Source organism: Lithohypha guttulata (genome assembly GCF_036872675.1).
Source record: "Lithohypha guttulata strain CCFEE 5908 chromosome Unknown scaffold_4, whole genome shotgun sequence".
Classification (NCBI taxonomy): Eukaryota; Fungi; Ascomycota; class Eurotiomycetes; order Chaetothyriales; family Trichomeriaceae; genus Lithohypha; species Lithohypha guttulata.
In genome coordinates, this window is record NW_027042753.1 from 1,519,139 (window position 1) to 1,540,465 (window position 21,327).

General features: G+C 49.1%; 11 protein-coding genes across 11 annotated transcripts; 7 read left to right on the top strand and 4 right to left on the bottom strand.

The window, feature by feature from the left end:
• Positions 1-369: 369 nt before the first annotated feature.
• On the top strand, positions 370-2,149 carry LTR64_005708 (uncharacterized protein; the record flags this gene model as incomplete). Its single annotated transcript, XM_064900046.1, has 3 exons — positions 370-590; positions 641-1,331; positions 1,385-2,149. The coding sequence occupies 3 exons, from the start codon at positions 370-372 to the stop codon at positions 2,147-2,149; spliced, it is 1,677 nt and encodes a 558-aa protein (XP_064753358.1).
• A 523-nt stretch (positions 2,150-2,672) lies between these two features.
• spp2 (DNA primase large subunit Spp2) lies at positions 2,673-4,107 on the top strand (the record flags this gene model as incomplete). Its single annotated transcript, XM_064900047.1, has 2 exons — positions 2,673-3,897; positions 3,953-4,107. The coding sequence occupies 2 exons, from the start codon at positions 2,673-2,675 to the stop codon at positions 4,105-4,107; spliced, it is 1,380 nt and encodes a 459-aa protein (XP_064753359.1).
• A 187-nt stretch (positions 4,108-4,294) lies between these two features.
• On the bottom strand, positions 4,295-4,951 carry LTR64_005710 (uncharacterized protein; the record flags this gene model as incomplete). The annotated part of the gene is made up of 2 exons (XM_064900048.1): positions 4,295-4,739; positions 4,827-4,951. The coding sequence occupies 2 exons, from the start codon at positions 4,949-4,951 to the stop codon at positions 4,295-4,297; spliced, it is 570 nt and encodes a 189-aa protein (XP_064753360.1).
• A 398-nt stretch (positions 4,952-5,349) lies between these two features.
• Positions 5,350-8,127, bottom strand: utp13 (U3 small nucleolar RNA-associated protein 13; the record flags this gene model as incomplete). The annotated part of the gene is made up of 1 exon (XM_064900049.1): positions 5,350-8,127. The coding sequence occupies one exon, from the start codon at positions 8,125-8,127 to the stop codon at positions 5,350-5,352; it is 2,778 nt and encodes a 925-aa protein (XP_064753361.1).
• Positions 8,128-8,459: 332 nt separating this feature from the next.
• On the top strand, positions 8,460-10,564 carry LTR64_005712 (uncharacterized protein; the record flags this gene model as incomplete). Its single annotated transcript, XM_064900050.1, has 3 exons — positions 8,460-8,867; positions 8,920-9,143; positions 9,196-10,564. 3 exons carry the CDS (start codon positions 8,460-8,462, stop codon positions 10,562-10,564), a joined length of 2,001 nt encoding a protein of 666 aa, XP_064753362.1.
• A 223-nt stretch (positions 10,565-10,787) lies between these two features.
• On the top strand, positions 10,788-12,512 carry ubp10 (Ubiquitin carboxyl-terminal hydrolase 10; the record flags this gene model as incomplete). Its single annotated transcript, XM_064900051.1, has 1 exon — positions 10,788-12,512. One exon carries the CDS (start codon positions 10,788-10,790, stop codon positions 12,510-12,512), a length of 1,725 nt encoding a protein of 574 aa, XP_064753363.1.
• A 1,209-nt stretch (positions 12,513-13,721) lies between these two features.
• LTR64_005714 (uncharacterized protein) lies at positions 13,722-16,528 on the top strand (the record flags this gene model as incomplete). Its single annotated transcript, XM_064900052.1, has 4 exons — positions 13,722-13,853; positions 13,905-14,180; positions 14,241-14,414; positions 14,462-16,528. The coding sequence occupies 4 exons, from the start codon at positions 13,722-13,724 to the stop codon at positions 16,526-16,528; spliced, it is 2,649 nt and encodes an 882-aa protein (XP_064753364.1).
• A 214-nt stretch (positions 16,529-16,742) lies between these two features.
• On the bottom strand, positions 16,743-17,577 carry PUP3 (proteasome core particle subunit beta 3; the record flags this gene model as incomplete). The annotated part of the gene is made up of 4 exons (XM_064900053.1): positions 16,743-16,886; positions 16,944-17,398; positions 17,490-17,508; positions 17,575-17,577. 4 exons carry the CDS (start codon positions 17,575-17,577, stop codon positions 16,743-16,745), a joined length of 621 nt encoding a protein of 206 aa, XP_064753365.1.
• Positions 17,578-17,994: 417 nt separating this feature from the next.
• Positions 17,995-19,534, top strand: LTR64_005716 (uncharacterized protein; the record flags this gene model as incomplete). Its single annotated transcript, XM_064900054.1, has 2 exons — positions 17,995-18,134; positions 18,187-19,534. The coding sequence occupies 2 exons, from the start codon at positions 17,995-17,997 to the stop codon at positions 19,532-19,534; spliced, it is 1,488 nt and encodes a 495-aa protein (XP_064753366.1).
• A 54-nt stretch (positions 19,535-19,588) lies between these two features.
• LTR64_005717 (uncharacterized protein) lies at positions 19,589-20,014 on the top strand (the record flags this gene model as incomplete). The annotated part of the gene is made up of 1 exon (XM_064900055.1): positions 19,589-20,014. The coding sequence occupies one exon, from the start codon at positions 19,589-19,591 to the stop codon at positions 20,012-20,014; it is 426 nt and encodes a 141-aa protein (XP_064753367.1).
• A 472-nt stretch (positions 20,015-20,486) lies between these two features.
• rpl36 (ribosomal protein L36) lies at positions 20,487-21,213 on the bottom strand (the record flags this gene model as incomplete). The annotated part of the gene is made up of 3 exons (XM_064900056.1): positions 20,487-20,570; positions 20,702-20,884; positions 21,145-21,213. 3 exons carry the CDS (start codon positions 21,211-21,213, stop codon positions 20,487-20,489), a joined length of 336 nt encoding a protein of 111 aa, XP_064753368.1.
• Positions 21,214-21,327: the final 114 nt, after the last annotated feature.

A 21,327-nucleotide genomic window follows, 5' to 3' on the forward strand; every position in this document is an offset into this window, starting at 1 on the left:
TCTTCACTTATCATGGTCCACTGTTTCCCCTGACATTCACTTGCGGTACTACCACGAGATCGAGGTGAAAGGATGCATCAGTCTCCACGAGCATCAGTATAGTAGGAAATGCTCCAGCAAGCTGTGCTAGCGCTGTCGCAGGCGTGATCCTAATAAGCCTTTCCTTCTTTTAACCACGGGATGGAAGCCTCTAGCCCATCACAATCGGGGATGTCCCGGTCCTATGCTGATAGCATTACCGAACTCGCTTCGCCTGGTACATGATATTCAAAATTCGTATAAGAGCCCGGTCCGTCCATTGTTCCCACTACCAGCCTTCTCAGCTCTCAGAACGACACGCAAGTCTTTGAAGACGTTGAATCAGCGAAAATGGGCCAGTCCAGGACAACCGCTGTGAGCTCAGATCCTGAGAAGCATGAGGGGTCTGGCAGCGATGATGGCTCGAAAGATGCTACCATGGTGCAGCGTGGCTCGGTCCACGAGGTCATGATGGAAGCACAACTTAACGATGTGAGATATCAGAAAACTCAGCGTGGTCTGAAGAGCAGACATGCGCAGATGATAGCATTGGGCGGAACGATCGGGACGGGGTAAGTGTAGCAAATTGTTACATCTCTATAACATACTGATCGATCGACAGTCTCTTCGTCGGCAGTGGAAGTGTACTGGCAAAGGGAGGCCCTGCTTTTATCCTTGCGGGCTACTGCATTATGACAGTCCTCGTCTTCTGCGTCGTTACCGCAATCGTCGAGGTCGCCAGCTATATGCCAGTACATGGAGCTTCGATGGCGTATTACGCGAACAGATACGTGTCCAGGTCACTCGGCTTCTCACTAGGATACCTCTACTGGTACGCTTTGGGCATCCTCGTTCCATACGAAATCACTGCTGCTGGACTCGTCATCGACTATTGGCCGAACCCGGTGCATATTGCAGTTTGGATGACCATCATGCTTATCGTCATTGTTGCTCTGAACTTCCTGCCGGTGCGCTACTATGGAGAGACCGAGTTCTGGTTTGCTGGCACTAAGGTCATCATGATGCTTGGCTTGATCATGCTCAGTTTCATTCTCTTCTGGGGTGGCGGTCCATCGCGTGATCGACTGGGCTTCCGATACTGGAAGAATCCTGGCGCAGCAAATCCCTTCATCCTCGAGGGTAGTATTGGTCTCTTCATATCTTTCTGGTCCACTCTGGTCTCCTGCGTGTTTCCATTTACGTTCGCACCAGAGCTTATCATTGTCACTGGTGGTGAGATGGAGTCACCTCGGCGCAACCTCCCAAAAGCTGCACGCAGGTACTTTTACAGACTTGTGTTCTTCTATGTCTTCGTGAGTCTGCCCCCCTGAAGCCCTCATGTATTCTGAATCTGACGAACCTATAGTCCGTCCTCTCAATCGGCGTCACTTGCCCTTCGAACGACCCACGTCTCACCGATGGTCATGCAGGTGCGGGCTCTAGTGCCTTTGTTGTCGCTATCTCGAACGCGGGCATCGATACCCTTCCCGGTATCATCAATGCCGTCATCCTGATATCTGCATGGTCATCCGGCAACTCCTTTCTCTACATGAGCAGTCGATCCCTGTACAGTCTTGCGGTCAGCGGCAACGCACCACACATCTTCAAGAAATGCACCAAGTCCGGTGTTCCAATCTACGCCGTCGGCGTCTCGTCCCTCTTCACGATCCTGTCCTACCTCAACGTGAGCAGCGCTGGTGGTGTGGTGTTCAACTGGTTCGTCAACTTGACCAACACGTGGGGCATGATAAGTTGGGTGTGTTGCATGGTAGTCTACTTCCGCTTTAAGAGGGCCTGTGCATACCACGGAGTCTCTAGCCCCTGGTCGAACTTCATCCAGCCATACGGGGCGTGGCTGGCGTTCGTGTCGTTCACGTTTCTGTGCCTCATCAACGGGTTTACAGTGTTCTTTCCAGAGAACTGGTCCGCCGCAAACTTCTTGACTGCTTACATTGGTATCCCGATCTTCCTAGCGATGTATGCAGGTCACAGATTGTGGGCCCGGAATGATAAGTGGGCATGGGATCCAGCTGAGATTGATATGATCACTGGACTGCAGGAGGTTGACGACGCAGAGCTTCCAGAGGTTCCACGAAAGGGCTTGGCAAAGTTGTGGAGGGTCATTGAGTAGATTAAGCTGATCGGATCGAATACCATTGCTGATTTGATAGACACGCTCTTCCGTAATCTTCCAAAGTAGTACTCATCTCTTCGATTGCTGAGTTGAGGTTCTCCATTATGCGCTTGCAGAACAACATACTCGAACGTCGTTGTTTCGTCCGTACTTCCTGAGTATACGAATAGTCTGGTGTTGGTGTGTCACGAGCCTGGACAGTAATTCATCTTCTGGAAGCTTGGAGGCTCTTTCCAGTTCGCCGTTGCTAGCAATGGGTGACGAGGAACCAGCGTTCATGCTTTGCAAATTATCAGGTTTCTACAAATTTATTTTAGTGAGTAAACAATAGTTGCCTGTATGAGGCGCATAAGGCTTCCCTTTTTGGGCAAATTTTCTTCTGTCTGGACGTGATACATTCTTGAGGAAGACTGCCTGTACGAAATTTGGTAACTGTTTATTCTTTTCCTTGTTCTTCTTCTACTTCGCAATGCCTGCTGGCAGGCCTTGGATATAGTTTCTTTGGCTTCATCGACTTAAGATGTCGAAGCCCATATCATTCGGTTTCGGCAAGCAGAAGCCCACGAACACTACAGTATCAGCGCAGACTCCCTCAAAAACTCCGATTTCTATATCCACAAAAACGCATACTCTGAAGCCTGTGCAAAGGAACGGTCTAGCAGGAAAGTCAGCGCTTGCAGACGATGACGAGGACATTCGCGAGGAGGCAGAGCCCAAACACGAGGCTTTGACAGGGTTCAGTAGTGCCGGCGCAATATTGACTAAACCGGTAGAAGAGAGCAAGGAATTAGTGATCGAAAATTCAGGGAACAATTGGCGGAAGTTCTCTCGTCAGAAGAACGGACTACCGGAGGAAGTGCGCGCAGCGAGGGAAGGTAGACAAGTGGTAGTGGTCGAGAAGGATGAAGTCAGTAAAGCCTCTGGGTTGCAATTAGCGACTACAGAGAATGGCAGTACTACTGCGGAAAGAGATGTTGCAACAAGCGCGAACGAAGCTACTACAACGAGGCCACCGACCGTTGACGAAGAAGCTCTGCAAGCGCTCATAGCAGACGATGACAATAAGCCGCGAGGCACAGCGGTGATTGAAGCCAACGACGACGCTCGCTTCGGTAATCTAGATAACAAGAACAATTTCCAGGCCTTCGTCGAATCTCACCCAGACCCAAGCACTCTTGACGAGTATGCAGCCATGCCAGTCGAGGAATTTGGTCTGGCCATGCTACGAGGTATGGGCAAGAAAAGACGCGCCAATGGCGAGGTCATACAACTTGAGCCTGACAGGAACAAAGACGAGAAACGAGTAAAGAGGCAAGAGTTCTTGGGCATTGGCGCCAAACCTGCGGCTGGCGTTGATGGTATTGAGCTCGGTGCATGGGGCAAGGCAGACATGCGAAAGAACAATAAAGGTGCTGGTTTCTTCACACCTTTGATGGTCAGGGACGCAAAGACAGGTGAGACGATCTCGGAAGAGGAGCTCGAGAAACGTAAGAAGGAGGGCAAGAATCAGGCGGATGACAAGGACGAGTGGAGAGATCGCAGGGACAAGAACTTGGAGAAACACGGTCGCAATGGGGACAGCAACTACCGAGATGCCATGAACGGCTTTTCGAGAAGAGATAGGGATGATAACAATGGTCATGAATCTTCTAGGTCGAGAAAGGACCGTGATAGGCATGAGGCCAGGGATGAAGAAAGCTATGAGAGCAGCTCAAGATCTCGCCAGAGGAGCAGAAGCCGGTCCAGTGAGAGGGACAAGAGGCATAGAGACAGTAACAAACACGGCTCGACGTCTTCTAGAAGAGATCGAGATCGAGATTACAACCGGGACAAACATCGAGACCGGCACAAAGAACGTGATCGGGATCGGGATCGGGAATACGATCGACACCATCGAGGTAGAGAGAGCGGCAGAGACAGAAGATAGCAATTCTGATTGTGTTTGTCTCTCATGAGGTCTGCCGTACCAGCGACCAGCGGCATATGAAGCATTCCAATTGTTCGTTCTTGCTATGGTCTTTCACGACCGAATACACGTTCATGTCGTCGTTGTCCCAGCTTAGCTCCTACTGCTTCAGCACTTGCTCATTCCTCAGCTATATTTCCTGCCTCAAAGTATTCTTGCCTTGTGCCTTCTCTACCTCACTTCTCAGAACCGTCACTCCCCTCATCAACCTCAGCCTCAGCCTTCACAGTTGGACTTCTTGCTCGACTCGTTCCCTTCTCCATCACCACCTTGACATCGTCATCCGTATCACCACCCTTATCCTCGTCCTCAATCTCTACACCCTCTGCTCCATCCTGCTCAGAGACATCATCAATAACAACTTCCTCCCTAATCTTCCTCTTCTTGCCCGCACCAGAAGTCTTCGAGGTCGTACTCGCTGTCCGCTTCTTGGTATTACCAGTGGCAGGTGTCTTCTTAGGCGCAGCAGGAGCAGCACTAGCATTACTAGCCTTCTTCGGAGCTTGAGGTGTTTTGGGTGGTTCGATGCCCTTCGTGCCAGTGCTGCCATCCGCACCGACGATCTGCTTGTTGACGAGCTTGAAGCCGACGGATTCGACTATAGCTTTGAATTTCTTTTGCCTGACCAGAAGTCAATGACGGATCCTTCGACGTGGAACACAGTATAGGTAGATAGAGCAGGACGAAGCAGAAAGGGGTAAAACTCACGCATTGTTCGGATTTGCCTGGCCTGTATCGGCGGCGACGGCATGGTAGTTCGGTTGTGGAAGTTCGGTATGTTTCAGTACTCTGAGGACGTATACGAGTTTGTCCTGTTCTGAGAGATTTGCCATGATGCTGGAGGAGTATGGGAATTCAGATGTTGCTTTGAGTAAGGTTCGAGTATGTGGTCTGTTGATCGATTGAATATGTCTGAGGAAAATCAGATCAGATCTTGCCTGGGTTAGTGATCGAAAGAAGAAAGACGACCAGATGCACAAAGGTGCGAAGGTGAAGTCTTTAAGTAGAAGAGGAGAGGCGGTCTGTGGCACGAATTGAGGTTGCAAGTGATAAAATCCACTTGATCTGCTCGCTGCGATGCTTCTTTCGCTCACTTCGAGCTTAATCGGTCGATCAGTTGGCTTAGTGCCTGCTTTGCTTGAACTTCTGCTAGACTTTACGCCAGTAGCGAATCCTGAAGTGCGCAATCGCGCATGCTGAGATGGAACTCTCTTCTTCGAGCTAGATCCTCTCAAATCATGATCATATCTTTACTCGTGCTAGACGTGCCGTTCTGAGTGACAGTCGTGCCTCCAATTTCGTCCATCTCCCTCAATGTATACTCCAACAGATAACTCTCATCTATCAGCTCCTCGATCCTCTTGTAGTGTCGTTCCGTATACGCTTCGAGCGCTCTGAATAAGTCTTTCATGGCATTACCACCAGCAGTGCCCTTTGCCCTTGAACTCCTTGCCAGTTTTAGGACCTCTCTGTCTCGTGCCATGTCGGTCCACAGACCCTGCGGATACTTCCTCAGCAAGCAGTTGAGCACTTTCTGTGCCACTGTCGCCGTTCGTGCATTCGTGTTCCAGTCTCTGATTCGCTCCAATAACTTGTAGAGCTGTTCTTGATTCAAGCCACCAATAACATCGTCTACGACTTGTACTCCCATGTACGTGCCTGGCTCACGCTCCGTTTCAGGCAAATTGACCACGTCCTCGAAAATTCGAAGCAGTCGACCTGGATGATTTAGTGCAAGAGATAACGTAATTCCTTCTTTGTAGTGTCGAGCAAGGATATGGTTCTGCAGCATTTGGTCTTGCTCAACACGTTCCGTTAAAGCTTTCGTAGTTTCAATTGCTGTTGTGGCAGTTGTGTCTGTCCAAAAAGCGATTTTTGCATCTGCCGCACCAGAGATAAGGCTGTAAGGAGCTGCTTTCCTAGCCTTTTCGGACTCTGGAGTTCGATTGGTGACAGATAGAGGTGCGGCAAGCGACCAAACTCTATCTGTATGACCATCTAGAGTTGTCAGGAGATGGTCGGCGTCTGCTGAGGCATAAGGTGACCACAACTTGATGAGCGTATCCGAGGATGCTGAAGCAATCATCGGCTTGTTCTGGTGCGATTGTCGAGAATCATCCGAGTCTCCCGTTGAAGGTGGTGGTAGCCACAGCACTTTCAGCACAGAGTTTTGATGTCCCTCGAAGGTAAGAAGGCAGGTATAGGTATTTAGCGACCATACTTTGACGGTGTTGTCTCCCGACCCACTCACGAGCAGGCCACGATTACCTGACGATCCTCCTTCAGATAGACTGAGTGCGGGTGTTCCTGCTGGTGAGAATCGTACTGACCAGACGCCTCGCTTGTGGCCTTTGAGTATTGCCGTAGTCGAACCGTCGTCGGTAGACCATATCTTGATTGTACGATCTTGCGATGCTGATGCGAACAGCGGTTCTGTTGGCGAAAGATCAATTGCGTTGATGTCTTTTTCATGTGCAACTCTTGTAAAGACTGCCTTAGCAATAGCATGTGGAGTGGTAGGAAGCTTGGGTTGAAGCTTCGATAAATCCCATTTTTTGACTGTCTTATCCTCAGATCCTGTGACGAGAAATGGTGGTATGTGATACTTGCTAGCAATCTTGGGAAAGCCGATGGCTCCAATCGACGCTGTGTGACCGGCAAGTGTTGCAAAACAGCTGAACTTTGTCTGTTTGGCTTCTCTATGCCAGATGCGTGCTGTGTTGTCCTTGGAACCAGTTGCGAACCATTGTCCTTGCGCATCAACGTCCATACAAATGACCACGTCTGTATGTCCTTCCAGGCTTGAAACGTTACTTCCAAAGTCAGGACTATCATTCGATTCCCTGTCCGCAGCAGTCGAGAGTATCTTAACAGTCTCAGTGTTGTCTGCAATTGCTAATAGCGACGCATCGATGCAAGCGATATCAATCACTTCGTCGTGGTTTCCAGAGAACGTCCTAGTAGAAACGAGTGCTGCTTCACCATCGTGTATCCTCTGCTCGAGGGATTGATAAGAGAGAAGCTCTAATACTTGGTTATTACGCACAGCGAGGAGCGAGTATTGTCCAGGTATCGACAGGATAGTAGTTATGCTCTCATTCTCCAGGCCACGGCCAGGAGCTGTTTGAAGCTCTTGCCCGCTGGAAGTAGACCATAATCGGACACGTCCTTGCTCTCCACCAGCATAGAGGTATCCGCCTCCTGACATGAAGCCCGCAGCTTCTATTTCTTCTGTGGCAGTCAAGACTCGCTTGGCAGTCCATGTCTTTACGTCCCATAAGACTATCGTCCGATCTCTGCTTGCGGAGACCAGCAGATCTTGGTCAGGGGAGAACTTGCAAGCTCGAACGACACTGACGTGCGAGTCCAAAGCTGCAACCTGCTGGCGTGTACCGAGGTTATGAACCTTAATTCGACCGTCCTCAGCGCTCGAAGCCAAAAAGATCGAGTTTGTTTGAGATGAACCATTCACTTGACCAGACTTACGCTTCTTCGCTGAAGTATCCTGTCGGGCGGACTTTGAGTCGAAGATCTCAAGCGCGGTGATAACCCCGCCATGACCATGGAAAGTGTGAGAACAGTAGCCACCGCGTATATCCCAGATTTTGACGATACCATCGGCACCACCTGTGGCCAGCAACGTTCCCGTCGAATCAACAGTAGATGCGACGACTGGCGTTGCATGAGGCTTGAGTGTTCGCAGTAGTTCAGCTGTAACAGCGCCATCACTATGAGCAAGCTGAAATATTCTCATCGAAAGTGACCTCGAGCAGACAACGACGTGTTGAGCACCACGAGTAAGCGCCAAGCTGGTAATGGCTTCGCCATCACCCTCAATTCGACAAAGAGGTTTCGCTGATCTCTGATCGACGATCAAACAGTCTTCGTCGTCTAAGGTCGAAGCCAAGAATGTCCCAGTCTCATCTGTTGTGATCTCGCCGCCGGTATAGAAGGGCTCTATAGCGCGAAACTCCTTGAATGTAGTTCTCGTAGATAATTTAGAAGCCATGATACCAGTCCCGACCACCTCCGCCTTTACTCGAGAAGTCTGAAGGTTGTCTTTGAAAGACCGGGTGCAAGCGATGAAGTATCTACAGTGATGGACAAAAATTTAGGTGGAGCAAAAATAGTGCTGCGTTAGTCTCGGCTGTTGCCGTCAACTAAGAGAAGCAGTTTCCAACAGGTCAGCAAACACATGGTAGGGCTTTCCTTCCTTTAAGTTTGTTCACAAGGTGTTTCTTCTCGTCTACATCCTTTCAATCACAACAGCTGAGGCGCGGAGAAAGATGTTTGGTGTGTGGGCTAGTCTCCTGAAATTTGTCTTCCTACTCCCCCGGCACGATGGGTCGTGAGGCTTACCTGGCCAGGCTTGCTTTGGGCAGATCAGCTTTTGGTCCTCCTCTTCGCGATGAAAATGGAGACTTTGTGCTTGGTCCACAAGCTCGTGCGCACGACGATAGAAGCTACACACAGCATTGGGATGAGCGAGGACATCCACAGAACGTCGATTCAACACAACGTGCCAAGCAATTCCAGAAAGCACAGAACGAAGTGCTGGAGGCATGTGGGGTGATTATTCGTAAGGATGCAGCCAAGAGGCAACGACGTTCAGCTAGAGAGCTCCCTGAAGAGGACCAGCTGGAACTCATCAACGAAGAGAACAATATAGGTTTTCTGTTCAAATGTGGCGATCGGTTCCTGGGATACTGTTTGACCTGGTGGATAGGGTCTTTAAGAAGAAGATGGCTGGCATGTCTGTTCAGCACCGCGCATTGTGACGTTACTGACCAGTATGTGGCAGGCCTTTGGATCACCGTCCCTGAACGCAGTCGACACGATTCATCGCGAATTCAGTGCTAGACCGCTCGGCTTCTTATTTGGTGGCTTTCCTGCTTGGAGTGTAGCTCAGATCGCGAGACTGGCTCGTCAAGTCGAGGTCAGCGAGCCCGTCGAGTGTATGAACTACCTTGAGTTCCATGTTGAGCAGGCACGGTTACCAATAAAGGAGCGTGCTGAATCATGGCTGTAAGTATCTGAGGACACCTCCGTGCTGTTTTCCCGGACTAAATGAGTACAGTGAAAGTTTTGTGTTCCTTGCAGTCGAGATACCTTTGGAATTTCTGTCAACTTTGCAATCACTAGGACTCCCTGTTCTGCCACAACTTTGGCGGTTCACCAAAGATGCTGTACAGCGGAAGCAATTAATGTTACCATTAGTGCTGGAAATATTGATATCTTCGCGTTGGAACCTTGCAATTAGCCTTTATCTAATCCATTGCTACCTTAGATATGAAATTGGTTGGAGAATATTCGGCTTGTTACGGCAAGTTGTGACTCGTCCTCATCGGCCAACAAGAATTTCAGCTCAAGCTGCTGAGCATGACGACTCGGTGGACGACGTTTCGATCGTGGGCGTCGGGCGCAGGATCGGAACACATACCGATCGACGCTTTTATGGGCCAGATAACTTCTGGTCAGCGCTACCCATTGCATTTCCATGGCTCTCGATGCTATTTACACAAAGACACGATAAGCAAGAACTGAAGAAGGAGACTTTGACGCGATGTGCGATGATAGAAAACAATGAGGAAGGCTTTCAAGGTCATCGCTCAGTCGTTCGAGCACGCAATATTATCAGCAACCTTGAGAGTCTAGGCGTTGATGTCGAAGAAGACTTCTTCGTCGATGTAGATCAATGGACTCGAGACATTGATTTTTTGGACGACAGTATATCTGAAACTTCCTTTCCGGGTGAGGGCGACGAGACAGTCATTTACGTTGACGGGCAGGCTCTAATACCAGTACCTCCGGTATCCATCTCACGCCCTACGCATGGCGACTCTGAAAGTCTTGTGCCTGTCGATATCGAAAGTCCTTCCTTACCACCACCGCCACCGCCGCCCATCGATGGGGATCCTTCTCCGCCGCCTACTCCAGAAGTAGGAATTAGAAGAGCAATCTCATTGTCACAAACAACTCCGCGACCGACTCGAAGACTGACAGAAACAAACGGGCTGTATCCGGATCAAGAAATTGAAGCTATGCTTGCCGAAGCTCGACGTAAGAAGCGGTCAAGGCACAAAAAGAAGGACAATGTCCAATCCAGGATGACAAGACTGACGACTTTTGCGGTGGATTCTCTTGCGTGGCACGCAAGCTCGATTTTAACGAGCTATCTATTGCTGCCTCTCGAGAAAAGGTACCTACAATCTCTGGCAGGCTGGTATATGTCAAGGACAGGAGCTGCTATGGGCAGCTTACCGTTACTGGCAAAAACTGGACTGACATCGACTGGACTCCTTCAAATCAGTCCTGTGAAGTGGCAGCGCGTTAAGATGATTTGGTTGTCCTTCGGGATAGAGTTCCTTTTGCGTGGAGCGATCTGGCAAGGCATGAGTCAGCTTGCGTTGTATTATGGTCCCCGTTACATGTGGGGCAAATTCTGATGTCTGTAATATCGCTGTGCCTACATAGACCTAATCAGTAATCGATTGAGAAGCCAATGTGTTTGGGTCTGCAAGTTCGGCTGATGCTGACTCTGCCGTAATGAACGCGTTCCCCGAACTCCGCGTTGCGACCTTGATCGACAAGCTGTTTGTGCTGTTTGCATATTTTTATTTCCTTCTCCAGCCTGCCTCCATAGGACTAGTTTGACATCCTACGACCATGATGTCCAAGCGCAAATCAGTAGAACCGCACGAAGTAGCAGGTTCGCCCGCGAGCAAGCGTGCTAGGGTTGAGGACGATCTTGAAGATGTATCAGCACCGCACCCTCGACAAAATGGGCTGAAAGAAACCAATCATACTGGCAAGACTGCGCCGGACGCCGACGATGACTTTGACAGCGATGAAGAGTACAGTATTGCTGCGCCGACACAAGACAAAGCGCCGTTGCAGGGTTATGGCGATCTCTATCTTGACACGATCAACAGGTCGGTCCTGGATTTCGACTTCGAGAAACTATGCTCAGTAACACTATCAAACATCAATGTCTATGCCTGCCTGGTATGCGGAAAGTACTTCCAAGGACGAGGGATGAAGTCATATGCCTATTTTCACGCTCTGGACGAGGACCATCATGTCTACATCAATATGGAAACGAAAAAAGTGTATGTGTTGCCAGAAGGTTACGAGGTTCTGAACAGGAGTCTGGACGACATCAAATACGTGATAGATCCAAAGTTTACAGAAGAAGATGTTAAGAAGCTGGACAAAGTGCCGTTCGAGTCTGTGGATCTCTCCAACAAAAGGTACAGACCTGGCTTTATAGGCATGAACAACATCAAGGCGAATGACTACCTAAATGTTGTTGTACAGACGCTGTCCCACGTCGCGCCCATAAGAAACTTCCTCCTTCTGCATGACTTTCCTCAAAACTCTTCGCAGCTAGCCATAAGATTGAGCACCCTCGTTCGCAAGATTTGGAATACAAAAGCTTTTCGAAATCATGTATCGCCGCATGAACTCATCCAAGAGATTGCGATCCGATCGTCGAAGAAGTTTACCCTCACACAACAATCAGACCCAGTCGATTTCATATCCTGGTTCTTGAACAGTCTTCACGTTGCTCTTGGCGGCTCGAAAACAAAGCCATTGTCAAGCATAATACAGCGGACGTTCCAGGGCAAAATACGTATCGAAACCCAAGCCATTCGTGCCGTCGAAACAGGCGACGATCGTCTACGGTTCGAGGAGTCCTCGCAGATCGACACAAAAGTCTCTCCGTACATGATCCTCACACTCGACCTTCCACCTATTCCACTTTTTCGCGACAGCGTGGAAAGCAAGAATATTATTCCTCAGGTCGCTTTGACAACGTTGTTGCAGAAATACGGTGGCCTACAAACGTCGGAAAAGGCCAACACTCGAGTGCGACATAGATTACTTCATCCGTTACCACCATATATCATCTTCCATATAAAACGTTTCAGTGTCAACAAGTTTGTAAGTGAGCGCAATCCTACAATTGTCACATTTCCCTCTCCACGAGGGCTGGACATGTCGCCATATGTTGAGCCGAACCCTGAGTTTGCGTCACCCAGCGAGCCTATCATATACGAAATGGTCAGCAACATTATTTTGGATGCTGCCACAGGCAAAGGAGGCGGTGAAGACAGTAATGCTGCTGATGCAGCGAATCGTGCAGTTGGTGGGGAAGGCGAGAAGGTAATGTGGAAAGTGCAGGTTCGAGACAAAGCAGCCGCGGACGTGGCAGGAACGGAGCAGGGAAGGAGGCTCCCAGAGTGGAGGGAGATACAAGATCTATATGTTGAAAGAGCTGAGGCAGAAACGTTGTTTACTCGAGAAGGGTATCTTATGGTTTGGGAAAGAAAGACGAGGCCCAGGATCAAAGAGGCGAATGGGTCGAGTAAGGGCAAGACAGTGACCAGATAGCGCTACGAAGAATATCAAAGTCCTTATTCTCGTAATTGATACTGATAACTGAATATGTTAATTGACCTAAATACTATGTACAGGAGCTTCAGGCATATGCTTGTGGAGCCCTTTGTAATGAAAATGGCCCAGTCGTGCATCATGATCTGCGGCAAGCACTTTATGCCGTAGTGCCACTCTACAGCGCATGCTCGCCTGCTTCTTGTATTCAGAAAGCAAGCGGACTATCGCAACACTCATCAACACAATGTGTTTATGACAGATATAGTAATTGATAACTGAGCAACATGCCGACCACCGTAGGAGACAAAGCTGCAGAGTCCGGCACAGAGACTGTTTGGGATAAGTCAAAGGACAAGTTCACGCAGTGAGGATGCCAGGCAGAGATCTCTACTCAGCCAGCTGATCTTTATTGTGTGTAGGAAGAGCGCCTCGAAATACCACGATCCTTGTCAGGAGGCCGCAAGTCGGAGTATACGATGTATGAACAGGAATAATGGCGATCGAGATATGTGCCAGGACTATTTTCAGTGAGTCGCATGAACAAGATGAGGATTGTTGAAGGACGAGCTTGAATTGGACAACACTGACAACAGTTTATCAGAGCATATAGAGACTGCAAGAAAGAATGGGTATGGTACTCTGGTTGCCGGTCTTGCTAGATACTGACAAATCTTAGATGCAACAAATGCGCGAGGCAAAGTACAAGCGCTGATGGAGGAATAAGAAGGCCGTCGATGGCTGTACATTGATCGAGGCTCGTATGAACGAAAAAAGCATCGCAAGCAAGAGATTGGTACATATTTGTTCTGGCATAGCGATGGCGTTGGGAATGTGAACCAGAAGTACTGGTGGTGTTCCCTTGTGATGAGAGGGCTCTGTATAGCGAAAAACGAAGACACTCCCGTATAATGTAATAGTAGTAACGACTTCCAAATGTCATGGTGGGTTGGTAGTTGCGGTGCGACATGCTCTGTTACAACGTTACTATGAACACTAAGATTCTCGGTGGTGAAAGCCTACGTCTTTCCTGCCCAACAAACCAAGTTGTTTTCGTGTAACACCTACTTCCGAAGTGTCACAGCCTTCGTTGTCCTTATGAGTTCGAGACTTTGTCCAGGTACCTCGTGGTGGTAATGTTCAGAGCATCCCCACCGTGCCAGCCATAGATCGGCGTTGTGGATTGAGATCATCCTGCTGCAGCACAACATGGCAGATTCAGCCGTAACTGAAAGGCGCATAAGACCCATCATCGACGCCTTGTCGGCAGGTAACGTCAAGCAAGCATTAAAAGATTGCGAAAAATGGCAGAAGAAAGGTGAAGCATCCGACAGATTCTTGGTCAGTGCACTAGTCTGGTCCTGTTGGATATCAGACTGACCATCGTGCTAGGCGCTGAAAGCTGCTGTTCTCCTACGTTCGCCCGACAAGAAGCAAAAAGAAAGTGGCTCGAAAGAGACTTTGCAGCTATGCCGCCGAACAGAACCAGTCCTCAACTTCGAGGCTATCCATCAGTTGCAAGACTCGCTGAAGCTTATGCACCTGGATGGTGAAGAGAGTCCGAAATTGTGGGAGCGGGCTGTTGCGGCGCGACCAAATGACCACGAGTTGGTAACGACATGGCTCAACAGTTCGATTACAGCCAGTAACTGGCAAAATGCTCAAAAGGTGTGAAGATTACACCCAACGCTGAAAGAGATGGGCTGACATGGGGTCTTCTCTTTACAGGCCACCATGGCTCTAAGAAAAGCCTTTCCGAAGGAACGAAAATATGACTACTGGAATATTTTGATGTGCTACTTGATCAGCCAGGATGGTACGTCGCAGGAGAAAGACAGGAAACTGTTCGGAACTCTCGCTAGTCGTATGGTTACCAAAGCTGCGCAAGATAAATCTGACAAGGTAAGTACTTTCGGCAAAGCTCTCAACATGTGTACTGATATGATCAGGGGATCTCTAGCATCGAGGAGCTCAGCCTTCTCGCTGCCATTATGATGACAGAAGGCAGTGCCGCAGAACTGGTAGACCTCCTCAATTCGGAGCAGTTGCGTCTGGTTACGAGTCAGGATAGGCTCGCGACGGAAAGCCTGCTCCTGCCGGCCGTGAGTCAGGCAGATAGTGATCAACTCTATCGGACCTTCATTGGTCCCCGTGTCTCAGTAGGCAACAAAAACGTGACTGAGGACGATAGATTCTGGTCAATCGTCGTCAGGGCAGCCAAAACACCTCGACTCATGAACTCGCAACTCACCTTGTTAGAGACCATCCTATCTAGAGAACCTAACCACAGGCAAGCGCTTCTAGCGTCCATCGACCTTTTAGCTTCCATCACACTGGAGGACAAAGCCAAGGCGTCAGAACTCCTAGAAGCGAGCCGGAGATATTATGAACTGTTCGGTGCCAAAGCTTTTTGCTTCGATGACCTAATCTCGAAATTGATGAGACCAGGCATTGAGGTGGTTCGCACATTCAGCACGATGATCGACGACAGCTTTTCGACTGAGATCAACTTCGTACAGAAATTGTTTTCACTAAAGTTGAGGTTCAATCTTCTGTGTCAAGAAGACCTGTCGGAGTCGAGAGCTCTCGATTTTGGGTCAAAGGCCTTGAATCTGTACAAATCTTCGGGAGACGACAATCCTTTGGTCAGCGCGGAGTCAGCCCTCCTTGCTGCACTTGTTTTGCTGAGGCTTGCATCGGGCTCGAATCGCAGGGACTATGTTATGCAAGCTAGCATAATCCTGCAATCCGCTTGCCAACACTACAAGGACTATTATCCACTACGCATGCTGCTAGTACAGGTGCAGATGTTTTCGGGTCAGATACATCTCGCCATGGGAAATTTTATTCATCTCAGCATCAAGAACCTGCAGTGGGAGACTCTTGGTCACTTCATCCTAACGCGAATCTCTACTCTGCACCCTCGGCAGTATGGACATGGCGCAGACAGCCTTAACCCATTGGGAGCCTTAGACACGGCTCTGACAGTCTTCAGTAATTCGCAACGAAGTCTTGACCGAGCTATCCGGGACGGCCTCAAACACGAGTCCTACTCGAACGTGATCAATACGGTTGACTTACGGAACAGCCTACAAAACAGTGTTGTCAAACAATGCTATGAGATCGAAGAACGCAAATGTCAGAGAATGCTGAGTGTGCCTGTCGCATCTGATTTGGAACTGCATGAAGGCGAGCTGGTCGACTTAAGAGACACATCCTTCATGCCAGGATATGGCGTGGAGGATACGCAACTGCAAACATACCTACAATGTGGTCCTCAACCATTTAGAGAGTGGATCGACGCAATGGCATTGCACGAGTACCTCACGGATTTTTTGAGCGCGGAAGCCATGGATTCACGGTCAGACATTGAGGCTGCTCAAAAGCACCTGGCCAAGGTCATGACAAGAACATCAAACACGACCGACTGTCTCACAAAAGATGAGAGAGCAGCTCTCGAGTTGTACAAGGATCTAAGTAACATTCTCCTCCAATTCTCGAGCAAGGAGAACAGCGGAAGCCCCAACCTACAAAACCTCCTTGCGAAGCTGAAGGACGACCAGTGGTCAATTCATCCCACTACTGTGAACGGGGTTGAGTATCCAGATTGGCACTATCTACACCATCACTTCGTGAACCTAGAGCTCTTGCGGACGACGGCACAATTCACAAACATCGTGGCTAAGAAGCTCAAAGCAGACAAGGACAAGACTAGATACACGGAGCTGAAGAAGAACCTGGATGAGTTGAAGCCGGTGCTGAAGGAGCTAGTTGAAGCCACACAGCAGCGAGCTAAGGATCTTAAGCAAGAACTTAGTGCTTCGGGAGTGCTAGGGAGGCTAGTGGACGTTACTCTTTGCCGTACGGACGAGACTGATGAGGCCAGTAAAGTGTTTGCTGAGCGAATGGCAGAGCTGCAGGATGAGGCTGCTGTGGAAGAGTACTGTGGAATGATGAGAGATAGCTGGGAAGATGCTTTGGATGGCATTTTGGCTGTGAAGATCAAGCTCACCTGATCTTGGATAGGATCGACTAAATCTTCATCACTGCAGGAGATTCATTGAATGATTACATTCGACTCTGGGGCATAACCACTACCATTTTGTAGGCAGGCATAAGCTGAAGGCCCCGAGCATCGCCGTCTTCAACCCAGATTTTAATACGCCAGACGCCGCTGCATGCATGCTTGATAGATTCCTGAAGTGCTTGTAATTTGATGTCTGGCATGTTCTAATCTTGCCTGCCCTTCAGTAACCTCTTGGTCACCTTATCCTTTTCTACAATATAGACGTGCGCACCCCATCCGGACAAAGCATCACGATCAACAGCATTGAGTAATGCCTGTGAGATCGTCTCGAACAGCTCATCAGGACCCTAAAAGTACGTGTCAGTATAATTCCTCCCAACCACATCCCGTTTCCCTGCACTTACCAAATCAGGTTCCCACAGCCCTTCACAAGTTCCAAACAGCTGATCCGAAGCAGTTCCCGCCACTATGAAATCCTTCGCAAAGTCAATGCAGCCAATACTGTCAAAGCCGCAAATATACGGTTTCCCTGTCGTCTCATTGATCCCTGCCAACACCGGACTCACAAACCAAGGACCAAATCGTCGTTCGTAGAGTGAAGAGCTGACCAAATTCGCCAGCGTCTGTGGACTGATATTTCTCTCTTCTCTTAACCTGTACATGTTTACTTTGTATCGCATGGTGTCACTGACTGTTTGTACGTCTGTGGCTAGGCCGGTCAGACCGAGGAATAGTGAGGGAGCGAAGTTGAAGATCTTGGGAAAATTGTTTGAGATGGTGAGGGATTGGAGGCCGAGGCGTAGGTCGCAGGCTATTGCGACGCAGTCTTTGCCTACCATGGCTACGCAGGCGCCGCCGTCTGGGGGTGGGTTGTTAGCATGGCTCAATGTTGGTCTGGGCGAAGGTGTCCTGTTTCCTTCAAGAGTCTGGGTGGAGGTGCTGAGACATACTGATATCGAAAGGAGAGCCCTTCATATCTCGTTAGCAGGTTCATTCATAGAAAGTGTAGATATGCTCGGTGAAGCATAAGCTTACCATTTTGCGTAGTTAATAGATGTTATGCTGGCAACGGACAATTGAGGGCCTGACGCTCGGTACCAAGTAAGAAGCACTGCGCTTCAGTCTGTAATTGAGTTGTCGTGAATATACTGGCTACACGTTCTCAAGTTGATGCTTGACTGAGCAGGTGCAAGGCTGCTGGTAGGAACGCGTTTCGTTCGCCGCAACTGCCTGGTTAGGATGAGGCAACTGCCCGCCTATGACATCGACTCATTCCCCGGACGCCTTCTCGAGAGAGAGTCTTCTCGAAACCATATTTGCTAAGGGGCATGCTTGTCAAGCGATACATCTTGTTTAATTGCATTTAGTCAAGTTCTAATATCCGAAATCGTTAAACCGAACGATCTGTACTTTCCTACTTCCTTGAATCTGCGCACAATCGTTCACCCCCTCATCATGGCTACCAACGTGGTAGTGATAGATTCCACTGCTCGCCGAGCGATTATCAAGACGAATCCTGGCATGTACCTTAGTGATGTCCTACAGCAGGCATCACAGAAACTCGGTATACCAGATGCTAGCCAATATGGTCTGAGGTAAGTACGTTCACCTCGTCTCATCTGGTGGTCTGGCATTGATGGTTGACAGACACAACAACAAGCAGTTAGACTTGTCGAGGTCGATACGATTGTCCGGACTTACATCAGGAGCAAAACTAGAAGCCGTTCAACTATCGAAATCAGCTGGTGTGGTCTCTGTTGCGCTGCAGCTACCACAATCAGAAGCAACAGCAGGACAGGCACGCCTTACCGATAAGTTTCCTAGCACGACCACACTATGGCAAGTACTGCGCCAGTTCGAAGCTGGTGCTGCTGGTTCGGGGTCAAAGAGAAACCTGACTGCAAGAGGTGCACCCAGCACTGGATCTGGCGCAGGAAGACTATATTATGAGCAGCCAGTATTACATGTTATTGGTAGAGATTTGGCTTCATTCACAGACCTACAGAAGACGCTCGCGCAACTAGGCCTGAACAACGGAAGCGTGTTAATAAAGTTGAGCTACAAGATCAGTGAAGAACCACTTGAAGATGCTATGACACAGATACAAGCATACTTCAAAGAAGTGGATCCACAGCCAACTCAAGCCGAAGCCTTAGCACAAATGAAGGTGGATGAAGAGGCGGCGAAGAAAGAGCCAGTAAAGCCTGAGTGGTTGGACGATCACCAAATGCAGGACGTACAACCTACTACTGGAGGCGAGCCACAGCTTCAAGCAACGGAGAGTACATCGGAAAGTGTGCCTCCAACGACTACCGTCTCTGATCGGCCTGTGTCCATATATCGCCCTCCAACAGACTCCGCACCAGTCACCACCTCGTACAATGAAGCCGACTATGTCCCTACTGTGGAGCATGCTCAAAAGCACCAAGAACGATTGCTGCAAGAGTCGAGGAATAAAAGACTACCAACAGATGCCGAAATTCTAGCTAAGCAGAAAGAGCAGCGCGAACAACTGCAGAAGATAGAATCAATCGAGATTAAAGTTCGATTTCCTGATCAAAGTGCTATCAGCTGCAAATTCGGCCAGGACGACACGGCTGCGACACTTTACAGAGTTGTGCGAGATCACCTGAACGAGAAGCTGAAATCCGAGCCATTTGTGTTGAGTCAACCTGGTGTCAGAGACAAAAGTGGTGGTATACTCTCTGAGAATGATCAGAAGTTAATCATGCATCATCAGTTCAAAGGTCGTGTCCTAGTAGTCTTTGCATGGGATGAAGCGAAGGCGTCCGTTGAGGCCCGAGGCATCAAGCAGGTACTAAAACCAGAAGTTCGTCAGCAAGCTCAGGAGTACGTTCCACCTCAGTTACCCCAACTGGCTGCTGAATCCGAAGATTCAGGGACCAAGATCGATCTTGGATCGAAAAAGCAAGAGAAGGAGGAGACAGGTTCGAAGAGCAAAGTGCCTAAATGGCTCAGAATGGGCAAGAAGTAGTGTAATACACCTGACCGTGGCTTTGACCAAGACGTGCAGGACGAGCTCATGATAATGACAGCAATAACAGATGGTACCAAACCCCTCAGGATTGAGAACAGAAATGACGACTACGATAACGGAGTAGTTCAATATCAAAGCAATACTGACGAGGACAGAGGACGACTGGATCGGGACGAGGTCGATTCAGAGCCTCAAAGGTCAAGAACAACCATCTACGATCTCCCCTTCGACGTCCTGATCGTCCTCTTCGGCTTGTTGAACGATGGCACCAAACAAGGACGGATCGCCTTGCTCAACCTCACTTTGACAGATGCATTCTGGCCGTGGGCGGTAGGCGATATGGTATTCAGTCATGACAACTTTATCAACGACATGACTTACGAAAGAGGTTACTGGTTTGTTTTTAATGCTGTAAATCCAGGTGTGTATAACAAGCTAGAAGGACGACTTTTGGAGGAAGAGAAGCATTTGCTATAAGTGGAAGCACATGAACAGAAGAAAGGATGGAGAACCGAAGCTCTACTCAGGATACCAGGCTTCACATACGAGTGGCACAATAGACTTCCAGGCAATTTGTTGCAATTTAATGTCAGTGAGGCATGGAGTCGGGCTTGACGGCGATCAACGAAGCTCGATGGCTGATTATGGTTCGTGAATATGATAATATCATTTGACGGTGTGGCACGCCAATACTGCATTCCATGCCCTTTCCACCTCTCCGAGCATAATATGCAATAACCTTATTGACATTGTCTGGAGTAGCTAGGACATTTCTCTTTGTGTCGGGTGCTTGCTTGTGAGCCATGACTTCGATCTCGCCTTTATCTCAGGACCATCGCACCCCTTCTGGAGCACACGAACGTCTGTGTTGCATCCTTTCGGCCTTCGAAATTCGATGGTCTCGTTCGCATGCGACATTTACCATATCCGAGAATACCACGAACAATCCTTAATGAGCAGCAGCAGTTCGTGACTTGGCAATCACATCCTGAAGCTCATCGACCTTCCTCTTAGCACGGCCAAGGGTACCGAGCTAGAAAGACGCAAGTTAGTAATCATTTTCCAACAAGTCTATGCTCAACCACCATTTCTATCACCCTGTCATCATGCCAATGTCCCATCTCTTTTATAACGCTTGATGCTTCAATGGACTTTGTGACTTACTCGCTTCTTCGCCAACTTTCTGGCTCTCTTGTCCTTGCTGTTTCTCAACAATTCAATGACTCGTCGCTCGTATGGTGCGAGACCGGCGACTTCCTTGACGATGTCGCGGACGAATGCGGTGCGCTTGGATAGGTGGCCTTTTGTTCGGGAGATGCGTGGTCGGGGGGCGAGGGGGGTTACTTTCTGTGAGGGGGAAGATTAGTATATTGTGGTGGGAAGATGTGGTGGTTTGTGGGATGGTGTGGGAAGTGCTGGATGTGGATGTTTTCGTTCTCTTGTTGTTACGAGTGTAAAAAGCCTTTCTCGGTATTGCTCCCATGGCAGAGTTCGAAATTTTCTGAGCGCATCTCATCTATCTCTTTCCCATCTTGTGATATTCTTTGACCGACATAATCTTCGTCCTCGGGTTTGTGCTCGTGGTTCAGATCCTAGGTTTGACTTACATGACCAGCATTTGGGCCTCGAATATAGCCGCTCTTCTGAGGCTTAGCCTCTTTTGCCTGGACTGCCATCTCGAGTTATGTCTGTGGTTGTCGACGACGTTCGCAACCAAGATTCGCAGAAGATAAGACGTCTGAGTGAGGTGGACTGCGATTCAGTGCGATCTGGCTCCACTTCTTCGAAAA